Source organism: Notolepis coatsorum (assembly GCF_963971535.1).
Source record: "Notolepis coatsorum genome assembly, chromosome: 11".
Classification (NCBI taxonomy): domain Eukaryota; kingdom Metazoa; phylum Chordata; class Actinopteri; order Aulopiformes; family Paralepididae; genus Notolepis; species Notolepis coatsorum.
The window spans coordinates 3401203-3414789 of NC_140175.1; the positions used below are offsets into that span (position 1 = coordinate 3401203).

General features: G+C 45.8%; 1 protein-coding gene across 1 annotated transcript in view; it reads right to left on the reverse strand.

Annotated features, from left to right (window-relative positions):
* Positions 1-6710: 6710 nt before the first annotated feature.
* cnnm3 (cyclin and CBS domain divalent metal cation transport mediator 3) overlaps positions 6711-13587 on the reverse strand; it is a gene marked incomplete at its 5' end in the record, with an annotated part of 29840 nt that continues 22963 nt past the window's right edge. Inside the window, 4 exons of the mRNA XM_084325429.1 lie at positions 6711-6845; positions 11320-11446; positions 12510-12634; positions 12995-13091. Coding sequence (XP_084181555.1) covers positions 6796-6845; positions 11320-11446; positions 12510-12634; positions 12995-13091 — 399 coding nt within the window. The 3' untranslated portion in view covers positions 6711-6795. The remainder of the gene's footprint in view (positions 6846-11319; positions 11447-12509; positions 12635-12994; positions 13092-13587) is intronic.

Sequence of the window (13587 nt, forward strand, 5' to 3'; positions counted from 1 at the left end):
TATTAGGTTCTGCTTCGTTCTCGTTCTTAATTGGCATCAGGAAGAGAAGTGAATCTGGGGGAAATGGAATCCCCCTGAGGAACCCGTTTTCAAGATGTAATCTGTAAGAATGTCTGTCTGGCTAGACGTGGTCGTTTTACCAACTCACTCACAATGTGAGTGAGTGATGTGAGTGAGTTGGTCAAATCGACCAGCGTCACACATAAAAGATATGTAGCCTAAACAAACGTTGCCCAATTTTGAGCAGAGAAGACAAATTCATTTAGAATTCATGCCTCCCTCAAACACAGACACACACGCACACATTTCCCTCATGCAAGGGAGTAGATAAGGAAGACAAGAACACATTTATAACAGGATTGAGTTTATTTCCTACGAAACGTAATCATTGAAACTGTTCAATGCAGTGGGGTCTCGATGCACCCAAAACTGGCAGCGTTCCGAGAAACAATGAAAGAACAGTTGAGAAATTCTATACAAATGTAACGTGGAAGAGAGGGGTCCCGTCAGCGCCTCCCGGTGGTAACAGTAGCGTTGTACCTGAACGCTATAACTAACTACCTAGAAACTACATCCTTGATCCATATCTTTCTCTATATAAGTATTCATATATTAATATACAGTTCTCTACTTCTTAAAAAAAGAAAGAAAAAAAAACATTTCTCCCGATCAGTATCACAGGTATCATGATCACTTTTCTTTTGTACATTCAGTCTTTTAATTAACACCATATAAATGAACTTAATACAACGGGACAAACATTACAATAATATATCGCTAAAAACAGCTGAAAAATATTTACTTCCGAATCACACGGTTCAATTATTATTTCTCCGAGAATCTGCCTCCGACGAGCATCTAAGTCCGCGAGCGCGCGCCGGCGGGAAAACGGTGAGGCGGGAACGAACGAACGAACGAGCGGGAAGAGACTCAAAAAGAACGCGGGGATCTCGTGCGGGTGTCATCATGCACCTGCGTCTGGATGAGGTCAGATGGGGTTAAAGGTCAGGGTTTGTAGAGAGTCCCATGATTGATGTCAGAACACTGTATATCCTGTCGTCCCTGTGGAGTTCAGATGAGGTTAAAGTTCAGGGTTTGTAGAGAGTCCCATGATTGATGTCAGAACACTGTCGTCCCTGTGGAGTTCAGATGAGGTTAAAGGTCAGAGTTCAGCCCTGTCTCACCACCACAGGAAACCGGTACATTATTGTACGTCATGTTGTAGCCAGAAGTAATATATTGACGTATTTACAAAAATTTACAATGTGTACGTATTACAAATAAGGAATATATTGACGTATTTTACAAATAAGTACATATATTACACATTAATTCGTTTTATTTTTTTTAACTTTCAACGTTTTCAGAAAACATCCGAGTTCCCTTGCTGGGGAACGAACCCAGGACGCCCACATGGGAGGAAACCCTAACCTTAACCACACGGTTACCTTAAACTAACCATAACCCTAACCTTAACCACACGGTTACCTTAAACTAACCATAACCCTAACCTTAACCACACGGTTACCTTAAACTAACCATAACCCTAACCTTAACCACACGGTTACCTTAAACTAACCATAACCCTAACCTTAACCACACGGTTACCTTAAACTAACCATAACCCTAACCTTAACCACACGGTTACCTTAAACTAACCATAACCCTAACCTTAACCACACGGTTACCTTAAACTAACCATAACCCTAACCTTAACACTTTGCCCGCCGGGCAGTTTGCCCATCTCATGCCCCTCTCTGCCAGTGCTGTAAGCCTATGGAGATGTTTACCTTCTTTGCAGGGCTATAACTTTTTAAATTGTATTGCTATATTGACATTACTATGGCCCATTCAACATCGATTATCTATCGTTCAGGATGTGGGAATGTTATATTTTCTCATTCATACAAAAATACCTTCTAGAATATAAGTATGTTTTTAACGTTTTCTGCAGTAATTCCTAGAACGTGATTTATAGGCCTAAACGCATAATATAGATTATCGATTGGCGTGTCTTCCCTAGACACGCTATATTAAAAAATTCAAATGTACATGATCGGTATAGTTATGCTTCATCATGCGTGAAGGAAAGGGGGGGGGTCGTTTATAATTCCTTGATCGTCACTAACTGCTTTATGTAGTATGGGTTGATTTATTGATCAGATGGTTTGTAAATAAAGAAATGTACAATCGGGCTGAAAATAACATTAGTGTCCTCTTACCGTTCGCCGACGAGACTGGAGGAAAAAGATCCCACTTATTTGACGTCGAACTCCTAGATCCATTTCCGGTTTGTATGGCGCAAAATAAACGCCCAAATCATATCGATTATTGAGTTATGGCAGCGATCCATATGTACGGCAGTGTATGTCTGGAGTGCCGCAACGATATGTGACTGCCGGACGGATTTCCCAGATGCACCGATTGCCACTTCCGGTTTGACTTGAATGTAACTCGCGGTATTGAGGTGTTGCAATATTGTGCCCAGGGTCCCACTGGATCACCAGAGGCTGGGTGGCTGAATATGAATGCAATGGCGAAAAAATTAAATATTGATCTCAATAACGCTGTACAGCGAGGTCTGGCGGTCAACGCATGGCGGGCAATAACGCTGAACAGCGTTTCCGGCGGTGGATGTGTTAACCACACTGTTACCTTAAACTAACCATAACCTTAAACAAACCATAACCGTAGTCTTAGTCTAGTGGTGAGAGCGTTTGTTTTAGAGTTTCGCTGATACGACTTGTAAATATATTACTTATGGCTATAACAACGTACATTATGTACCTTTTTTTCTTGTGGTCGATTAGTACTTTGTTTACGTTTTCTGATGAGACCGTGTTAGGGAGGGACACTGCCAGGTGCAGAGGGCTTCAATTCATTCATTTTGTACGATAGAACCACTGGCGACGTGGATCTGTTTAGGATCCGTTTAGGGTGTCGTTTAGGATCCGTTTAGGGTGTCGTTTAGGATCTGTTTAGGGTGTCGTTTAGGATCTGTTTAGGGTGTCGTTTAGGATCTGTTTAGGGTGTCGTTTAGGATCTGTTTAGGGTGTCGTTTAGGATCTGTTTAGGGTGTCGTTTAGGATCCGTTTAGGGTGTCGTTTCTGGATCAGGATATTCCAGAGGTTTCCTGACTTGGAACAGTGGCTGACAGATTGTTTGACCTGCATTTACAATAACTAGTAACTTACAACCAGTAACCACGGCAAGAGTTTCCTGAAACAGCCGGCAAGAGACGGGATGCTTGCTCACAAATAATGTACATCACGCACACGTCATGTACAAACACACACACACACACACACACACACGCTGGAATGTTAACGCAACTCAACCAGCTTGGTAACAAAGATGAGATGAAGGTGCTTTAATCTCCTGGACCAGACTAATGGAATGGATGTCCAGGTGAAGGTAGAATGTGTCCCTCAGGGGGTGAAGGTGCTAGAATGTGCATCCGGAGGTGATGGTGCAGCTAGAAGCTAGGTGAAGCTAAATGAAGCTAGGTCAAGGTGCAGCTAGAAGCTAGGTGAAGCTAGGTGCAGCTAGAAGCTAGGTGAAGCTAGGTGAAGGTGCAGCTAGAAGCTAGGTGAAGCTAGGTGAAGCTAAATGAAGCTAGGTCAAGGTGCAGCTAGAAGCTAGGTGAAGCTAGGTGCAGCTAGAAGCTAGGTGAAGCTAGGTGAAGCTAGAAGCTAGGTGAAGCTAGGTGAAGCTAGGTGAAGGTGCAGCTAGAAGCTAGGTGAAGCTAGATGAAGGTGCAGCTAGAAGCTAGGTGGAGCTAGGTGGAGCTAGGTGGAGCTAGGTGAAGCTAGGTGAAGGTGCAGCTAGAAGCTAGGTGGAGCTAGGTGGAGCTAGATGAAGCTAGGTGAAGGTGCAGCTAGAAGCTAGGTGGAGCTAGGTGAAGCTAGATGAAGCTAGGTCAAGGTGCAGCTAGAAGCTAGGTGAAGCTAGAAGCTAGGTGGAGCTAGGTGAAGCTAGGTGGAGCTAGAAGCTAGGTGGAGCTAGGTGAAGCTAGGTGAAGGTGCAGCTAGAAGCTAGGTGAAGCTAGGTGAAGGTGCAGCTAGAAGCTAGGTGAAGGTGCAGGGATCATCCGACTCCACCTGCAGGCTCCTGGTTCTGTGGGAGAGCAGCCTTCCCCTGCCATTCAGGGGTAGAGAACCGATACGGGGATATTAATAATCAATACGTCGATACAAACTCCCCACCAGGCATCGAAAGGCACTGATGGGGCGGAAAATATCTAAATGCTCAATATTTGGCTGCACACACATCTATGTATAATACTGTAATAGTACTGGTGTGTGAGGTTTACTAAATTAACGACTGGACGTACCTTAGAGCTAACAGCTAACAGCGTAAAGCTATCAACAGTACCCTTACAGCTAACAGCGTAAAGCTATCAACAGTACCCTTACAGCTAACAGCGTAAAGCTATCAACAGTACCCTTACAGCTAACAGCGTAAAGCTATCAACAGTACCCTTACAGCTAACAGCGTAAAGCTATCAACAGTACCTTACAGCTAACAGCGTAAAGCTATCAACAGTAACCCTACAGCTAACAGCGTAGCGTAAAGCTATCAACAGTACCTTACAGCTAACAGCGTAAAGCTATCAACAGTATCCTTACAGCTAACAGCGTAAAGCTATCAACAGTAACCTTACAGCTAGCAGCGTAAAGCTATCAACAGTACCCTTACAGCTAACAGCGTAAAGCTATCAACAGTACCTTACAGCTAACAGCGTAGTGTAAAGCTATCAACGGTACCTTACAGCTAACAGCATAGTGTAAACTAAAGCTATCAACAGTACCTTACAGCTAACAGCGTAGCGTAAAGCTATCAACAGTACCTTACAGCTAACAGCGTAGCGTAAAGCTATCAACAGTACCTTACAGCTAACAGCGTAGTTTAAAGCTATCAACAGTACCTTACAGCTAACAGCGTAGCGTAAAGCTATCAACAGTACCTTACAGCTAACAGCGTAACGTAAAGCTATCAACAGTACCTTACAGCTAACAGCGTAACGTAGCGTAAAGCTATCAACAGTTCACACAACTCTGTGCAAATCAGCTTCTGGCCGACTCCTGTGTTACGTGTCTTCTTCTTCTTCAATGGGTTTAATGGCGGGTCGCGACCACAAAAGGCGCATACCGCCACCTACTGTACATCCCAGCAACTGGGCAGATAAGCAAGACCCGGCAAATAAAAGAAAACAATAAAGAAAAACCAATAAACCCCATAACACAGAAAACAAAAAACCCATCCCTAACATCACCACCCGCCTATCCAAACCTAATCTATGAGTCACTCATTGCCTCCTGTGGGCTGACTCTGGCCTTCTTGATCACTCACAACCCCCTTCCCTAACTCTCTTACTACTTCCCCCCCATGTCTGTTACGTGCCTTTAGATGGACGGATGTTGGAATAGACACGCACACGTTTGGCACACTGAGAGGCGACAATGAGGAATGACATGTTTAGTAAGGAAGGATAAACTAAATGAGGAGGAAGGCACATTTACATTGGAACAGCTGTAAATAATGCCTAGTCTATTGCGAAGTCAGTCCCCGTTTGAAGATTTTTTTTTTAAAGATTTCCAGTTCCAGTGTTCTATTGTCCATTTTGCATGTATAACCAGTTATTATATAATTAATTAGAATGTTAGAATTCATTTTAAAATTATGATCAGTGTGACTGTACTCCTGAAAAAGTATAGTAATATGGTTTATTTGTATTGGGAAAGATACAGACACATTAGCTGGTTGAACAACATCTATACGTGTGGTAATAATGCAGATATTGAGTGTATTTTTATGAAGATGCGCGTGGCGCACGCCTCTGAGGGCACAGCTACGTCCGTTAACATGATGGGAGCGAAAGTGAAGCGCTGGAAAAAATGCACAAATATGAACCGCCGGTTTTAAATCTTTTAGATGATGACGCTAAACTAACGTTAAAGTGTTACCATCTGTGCTCCACAGTTTCCAGCTAAATATTTCAGAGCGCGATTTTCCGTTTCATTGTCGCAAAAAAACGTATTTGGTTGGTAAGCAAATTAAAAAATAAATAATTCTAAGAAAAATCGAGGCACACACCCTCAGAAGAAATGACTCGAGTTCAGTTGAAACGGCGAGAACTGGAGTGATAATGGACGACTCCCGCTCATCCCTAATGAGAACGGCATGGAGTCCACTAGGGCTGACCCCTATTAGTCTATTAGTCGACTAATCGGTCGAAAGGAGCCGTAGTCGACTGGCCAACCTCTTAGTCAAATATATATATATAAAAAAAATGTATAATATTTTTAATATTTTTTTTATCATTCTTTCCAAAAGAAAAGAGGCCTAGAAGGCGTGGCTAACGCTAATGGCACGCATACCAGAGGCTAACTGCCTACGAAAACAGGCCCAGAGGCACTGAAAGAGGATTTCACCATCTAATGAACACACTAGACTAGACAAATATCAAGATGTATCCATCAGTGGACCAATTGCATGCTTTTGCAGAGAACAAGAAGCCTTCAGTCGACTCCTTCAGACATTAAGCACCCCCACAGCCCAAATGGAATGATAAAAAATAAAATAAAATAATTTTTTTTTAACCAATAGTCGACTAACGGCACATTTTGGCCAATCATAGTCGACCATCCAAATCCTTAGTCGGGGACAGCCCTAGAGTCCACACACCGTCTCATGCACCACCTTCCAAACAAGCCGAGTCACTGAGAAAGTAAAAACAAGTCTCCTCTGGGTACGGAGTGAGTGACATCACAAGGGGGGGGGGCGGAGCTTCACCTACTCGTCCTCCTCATCCATGGAACTCTCCGCCTGGGAATGACTGGCACCTGTGGAACGTGGCCCAATGAGAGGAGGAGGAGAAGGAGGCGGGATATGAGTGAGGGATGACATAATAACAACCACGCTGCTGCACGTGATGTCGTGATGATGTCACACCACCTACTGGGGGGTGTGGGGGAGGGAGGGGGAGGGGGGGGGGGTACAACAGTGATATCGGGTGACTGCTGGGCAGGTTTATAACATGCAGTCTCAGTGGGGGATGGAGGGAGGGGGGGGGGGGGTTCAGGACGAGCTAGTCTGGATCTGGGGGGGGGGGGGGAGGGAGTAATGTTAAACATGAGGGGAGTACGAGGATACAGTCTGTGTGTGTCTGTGTGTGTGTGTGTGTGTGTCTGTGTGCGTCTGTGTGTGTGTCTGTGTGTGTGTGTGTCTGTGTGTGTGTGTGTGTGTCTCTGTGTGTGTGTGTGTGTGTGTCTGTGTGTGTCTCTGTGTGTCTGTGTGTGTGTGTCTCTGTGTGTGTGTGTCTGTGTGTCTCTGTGTGTGTGTCTGTGTGTGTATGTGTCTGTGTGTGTGTGTGTGTCTGTGTGTGTGTGTGTGTGTGTGTGTCTGTGTGTGTGTGTGTGTGTGTGTCTGTGTGTGTGTGTGTGTGTGTGTGTGTCTGTGTGTGTGTGTGTGTGTGTGTGTGTGTGTGTGTGTGTTTCTGTGTGTGTGTGTCTGTGTCTGTGTCTGTCTCTGTGTGTGTGTCTGTGTGTGTATGTGTCTGTGTGTCTGTGTGTCTCTGTGTGTGTGTCTCTGTGTGTGTGTGTGTGTGTGTCTGTGTGTCTGTGTGTGTGTGTGTGTTCTATATCTATATCTAGATGCTTGCAGCCACAGGCGGCGGTATTTCCTTTACCTCATGCAAAAAGAAAGAGAAACTAACAGTAGTTCTCAATGGTATCAAAGAATGAGAAGTTCACAGGGAACTCTGGGACGTGCCGAGGAGAGGAGAGAAGAGAAGGAGACGAGGAAAGCATGAGAAGAAAGGGGGAAAGAAATAGAGACTTTTAGAACAGTCTTAGTCCAACTGAAGGATGAACAGGTCAAAGATACACAAAGAGTAATAACCACATAATCTGTCGGGCCGTGAAATAATAAACCATAGATGGGAGTTCCTGATGTATGTTCCTGGGTATGACCGCTCATTATTTTGTTTATGTTTATTAAAGGATCCCCATTAGAGACGCATGAAAGAGCATCTAGACTTCTTTACTGTATGCGAGTGTGTTTCTGAGAGCCAAGAGACACTGATGTAGAGGCCTTTGTCTCGAGTCATGCTGCTCTCCTCTTAGTCCTTCTTTATATGCTTTAATATAAATATATATATATTATAAATACTTATGCTTTAATATAAATATATATATATTATAAATACTTAAAGGTGGTATTTCTTTGTTAAAACAAGTGTTAAATAGCTCTACATTCTGACAGCCATCACTGATATATTGTGGTGCTCTCAGGTGGATGGGGAGAGCATTCCAAAGTCTGGGTGCGGCAGAGCAGAAGGCTCGATCGGAGGGATAAAGTGGGAACATGATACCAGGAAATGTATTTTGTGTTTACTGCAGAGTGGAGGGACTGGGAGACCCATGTTACTGACCAGACACTCTGTATCAGTGATGACAGTGTTTACTGCAGAGTGGAGGGACTGGGAGACCCATGTTACTGACCAGACACTCTATATCAGTGATGGCTGTTTACTGCAGAGTGGAGGGACTGGGAGACCCATGTTACTGACCAGACACTCTATATCAGTGATGGCTGTTTACTGCATAGTGGAGGGACTGGGAGACCCATGTTACTGACCAGACACTCTATATCAGTGATGACTGTTTACTGCAGAGCAGGAGGGACTGGGAGACCCATGTTACTGACCAGACACTCTATATCAGTGATGACTGTTTACTGCAGAGCAGGAGGGACTGGGAGACCCATGTTACTGACCAGACACTCTATATCAGTGATGGCTGTTTACTGCAGAGTGGAGGGACTGGGAGACCCATGTTACTGACCAGACACTCTGTATCAGTGATGGCTGTTTACTGCAGAGTGGAGGGACTGGGAGACCCATGTTACTGACCAGACACTCTATATCAGTGATGTCTGTTTACTGCAGAGCAGGAGGGACTGGGAGACCCATGTTACTGACCAGACACTCTATATCAGTGATGGCTGTTTACTGCAGAGTGGAGGGACTGGGAGACCCATGTTACTGACCAGACACTCTGTATCAGTGATGACTGTTTACTGCAGAGTGGAGGGACTGGGAGACCCATGTTACTGACCAGACACTCTATATCAGTGATGGCTGTTTACTGCAGAGCAGGAGGGACTGGGAGACCCATGTTACTGACCAGACACTCTGTATCAGTGATGACTGTTTACTGCAGAGCAGGAGGGACTGGGAGACCCATGTTACTGACCAGACACTCTGTATCAGTGATGACTGTTTACTGCAGAGTGGAGGGACTGGGAGACCCATGTTACTGACCAGACACTCTATATCAGTGATGTCTGTTTACTGCAGAGTGGAGGGACTGGGAGACCCATGTTACTGACCAGACACTCTATATCAGTGATGACTGTTTACTGCAGAGTGGAGGGACTGGGAGACCCATGTTACTGACCAGACACTCTATATCAGTGATGGCTGTTTACTGCAGAGTGGAGGGACTGGGAGACCCATGTTACTGACCAGACACTCTATATCAGTGATGACTGTTTACTGCAGAGTGGAGGGACTGGGAGACCCATGTTACTGACCAGACACTCTGTATCAGTGATGTCTGTTTACTGCAGAGTGGAGGGACTGAGAGACCCATGTTACTGACCAGACACTCTGTATCAGTGATGTCTGTTTACTGCAGAGTGGAGGGACTGGGAGACCCATGTTACTGACCAGACACTCTATATCAGTGATGTCTGTTTACTGCAGAGCAGGAGGGACTGGGAGACCCATGTTACTGACCAGACACTCTATATCAGTGATGGCTGTTTACTGCAGAGTGGAGGGACTGGGAGACCCATGTTACTGACCAGACACTCTGTATCAGTGATGACTGTTTACTGCAGAGTGGAGGGACTGGGAGACCCATGTTACTGACCAGACACTCTATATCAGTGATGGCTGTTTACTGCAGAGCAGGAGGGACTGGGAGACCCATGTTACTGACCAGACACTCTGTATCAGTGATGACTGTTTACTGCAGAGCAGGAGGGACTGGGAGACCCATGTTACTGACCAGACACTCTATATCAGTGATGGCTGTTTACTGCAGAGTGGAGGGACTGGGAGACCCATGTTACTGACCAGACACTCTGTATCAGTGATGACTGTTTACTGCAGAGTGGAGGGACTGGGAGACCCATGTTACTGACCAGACACTCTATATCAGTGATGTCTGTTTACTGCAGAGTGGAGGGACTGGGAGACCCATGTTACTGACCAGACACTCTATATCAGTGATGTCTGTTTACTGCAGAGCAGAGGGACTGAGAGACCCATGTTACTGACCAGACACTATATATCAGTGATGACTGTTTACTGCAGAGTGGAGGGACTGGGAGACCCATGTTACTGACCAGACACTCTATATCAGTGATGGCTGTTTACTGCAGAGTGGAGGGACTGGGAGACCCATGTTACTGACCAGACACTCTATATCAGTGATGACTGTTTACTGCAGAGTGGAGGGACTGGGAGACCCATGTTACTGACCAGACACTCTATATCAGTGATGTCTGTTTACTGCAGAGCAGGAGGGACTGGGAGACCCATGTTACTGACCAGACACTCTATATCAGTGATGGCTGTTTACTGCAGAGTGGAGGGACTGGGAGACCCATGTTACTGACCAGACACTCTATATCAGTGATGGCTGTTTACTGCAGAGTGGAGGGACTGGGAGACCCATGTTACTGACCAGACACTCTATATCAGTGATGACTGTTTACTGCAGAGTGGAGGGACTGGGAGACCCATGTTACTGACCAGACACTCTATATCAGTGATGGCTGTTTACTGCAGAGTGGAGGGACTGGGAGACCCGTGTTACTGACCAGACACTCTATATCAGTGATGGCTGTCAGAATGTAGAGCTATTATTTTAAGGTGTAGACACGTATTCTAACTAAATAAACACCACTTACAGCACCTTTAATGAGTTATTAGTCATTACTGGAAAACAGAAGACATGTGGGAAGAGTTATCGTTCCCCAAGAATGTGGGAAAAACGATTTCACAGATTTGTGGAATAAATCAATGGAACCCTATGTTTGTGGGCGAGGAAGAGGAAGGTGTGTTTGTGGGCGAAGAAGAGGAAGGTGTGTTTGTGGGCGAAGAAGAGGAAGGTGTGTTTGCGGGCGAAGAAGAGGAAGGTGTGTTTGTGGCGGGCGAGGGAGAGGAAGGTGTGTTTGTGGGCGAGGAAGAGGAAGAGGAAGGTGTGTTTGTGGGCGAGGCGAGGAAGGTGAGGGAGAGGGAGGTACCTGGCGTGGCGTTGCGCTCGTTGAGCAGCTTGGTCTGGCTGGTGGGCAGGATCTTAATCTCCGGAGGCTCGGGACTCTGAGACACGCGTGACGCCATGAGGGCGTTCAGGTACTGCAGCCGGGTCACCTGCCGGACGCACAACAGACACACACCACACACACAAACCACACACACAACACACACAACAGACACACACCACACACACAACAGCAGAGACACCACACACACACCACACACACACCACACACACAACAGACACACACCACACACACAACAGCAGAGACACCACACACACACCACACACACACCACACACACACCACACACACAACAGCAGAGACACCACACACACACAACAGACACACACCACACACACACACCACACGCACAACAGCAGAGACACCACACACACAACAGACACACACCACACACACAACAGACACAGTGACACCACACACAACAGACACACACCACACACACAACAGACACACACGACACACACAACAGCAGAGACAACAGACAACAGACACACACACCACAGACACAACAGACAACAGACACACACACCACAGACACAACAGACACACACACCACAGACACAACAGACAACAGACACACACACAGACACACACACCAGAGTCAACAGAATGAATGAATGAATGACTTAAACAAAATGTCACTTTAAAAAACAGAATCTTTAGAAACACTTTAAAAGAAGGAGGTACTGTATAGTTTAGATACAGTAAGAGTTAACATTGTAAATTGTATATTGCATAGTAGTGTATATACTGTAAGAACCAGTTTCTCAGGAACCTAGCATGTATTTTTTTTTTACCATGGATATCTTGTGTCTTATCTATTTAATTTTTTCGACGCCTATTTTATTATTGTATTTTGCACAATCAATGCGGGCAAGACCACCCGCATTTCACTGTTATGCCCTGGTATGTATGTGACAAATAAACCTCTTGATTCTTTATTTGACAATATATAAAACAACACGTGGCAGAATCACAGTCAGGAGATACTGCCAAGGATAGACACAAAACATCTCAGAGCTTATCTCCTATCTCCTGGCAAGTATTATTTAATGGAAACCATGACACAGACACACAGACGCAGACACAGACACAGACACACACAGACGCACACACAGACACAGACACACACAGACGCACACACACACTCACCCGTATGAGCTGCAGGTCGGTCAGCGCTCGGACGGTATAGTCGGGACAGTAGCTGGACGGGCTGCTGGCGTCTCCCAACTCAAACGGATCCCTGGGGTGCTGGGTCGACACCGGAGACTGGTGCACTGTTGTTGTCACACGCACACACGCACGTGCACACACACACACACAGACACACACACACACACACGTTTGGAATCAGCTCATTCTGCTGTGACCATGGGTGGGGTGGGGTGCAGAGAGGGCGGGGCCTGATATAGGAACTCAGTGTTGCGTCATCATCATTCAATAACTCAGTAATATCGCTACAGTAGCTTATGGTTTTCAAATGGACCCAGACTGTGTTGCTACAGTGATCCGTCACACACGACGCCTGAGAGAGAGACGACTGACCTTGTCCTGTTGTGAACTGACCAGAGATCAGAGGTGGGTATTAACATGCAGTGGGGGGTAAGCGCTGGTCTTCCTGTAATTCCACATCTTACCTGAGGATGGCGCTGTGAGAGCAGCCACACCATAGTAGGTAAAAGCCCCGTTTTCAAACTTCAGCCCCTCTTTACCGATTTCCACCTCGACACGACCCTAGAGACACCAAGCAGATATATATATAGATCAGATCACATGTTCCTTTATTGATCCGCTTGGGGAATACAGGCATCATAGCAGCATGGGGGAGGGGGGGTACAGGTATGGACAGCGTGAATATTTTCCCTAACGGAGTTGCACTTCATCGTTCGGTTTGCGCGATCTGATTGGCCACTGACGTTTCTGGTCATGTGACATCTGCGCCAATCGTGTGACGCCTGTTTCTGCGCCTATTTCCGCCTCGAACAGCCTGCAAACTACCTAACGCCCAGTTTATCACTGGTTAAGCTTAGGCGACTCTTTCGAAGTTGGTTAAGGTTAGAGTTTGGAATCAGGGCTGGTGTTCTATCGCCCTGCTCTAAGACAAACTCTAACCTTAACCAACTTCGAAAGAGTCGCCTAAGCTTAACCGGTGTTTGGAAACAGGCGTCACACGATTGGCGCAGATGTCACATGACCAGAAACGTCAGTGGCCAATCAGATCGCGCAAACC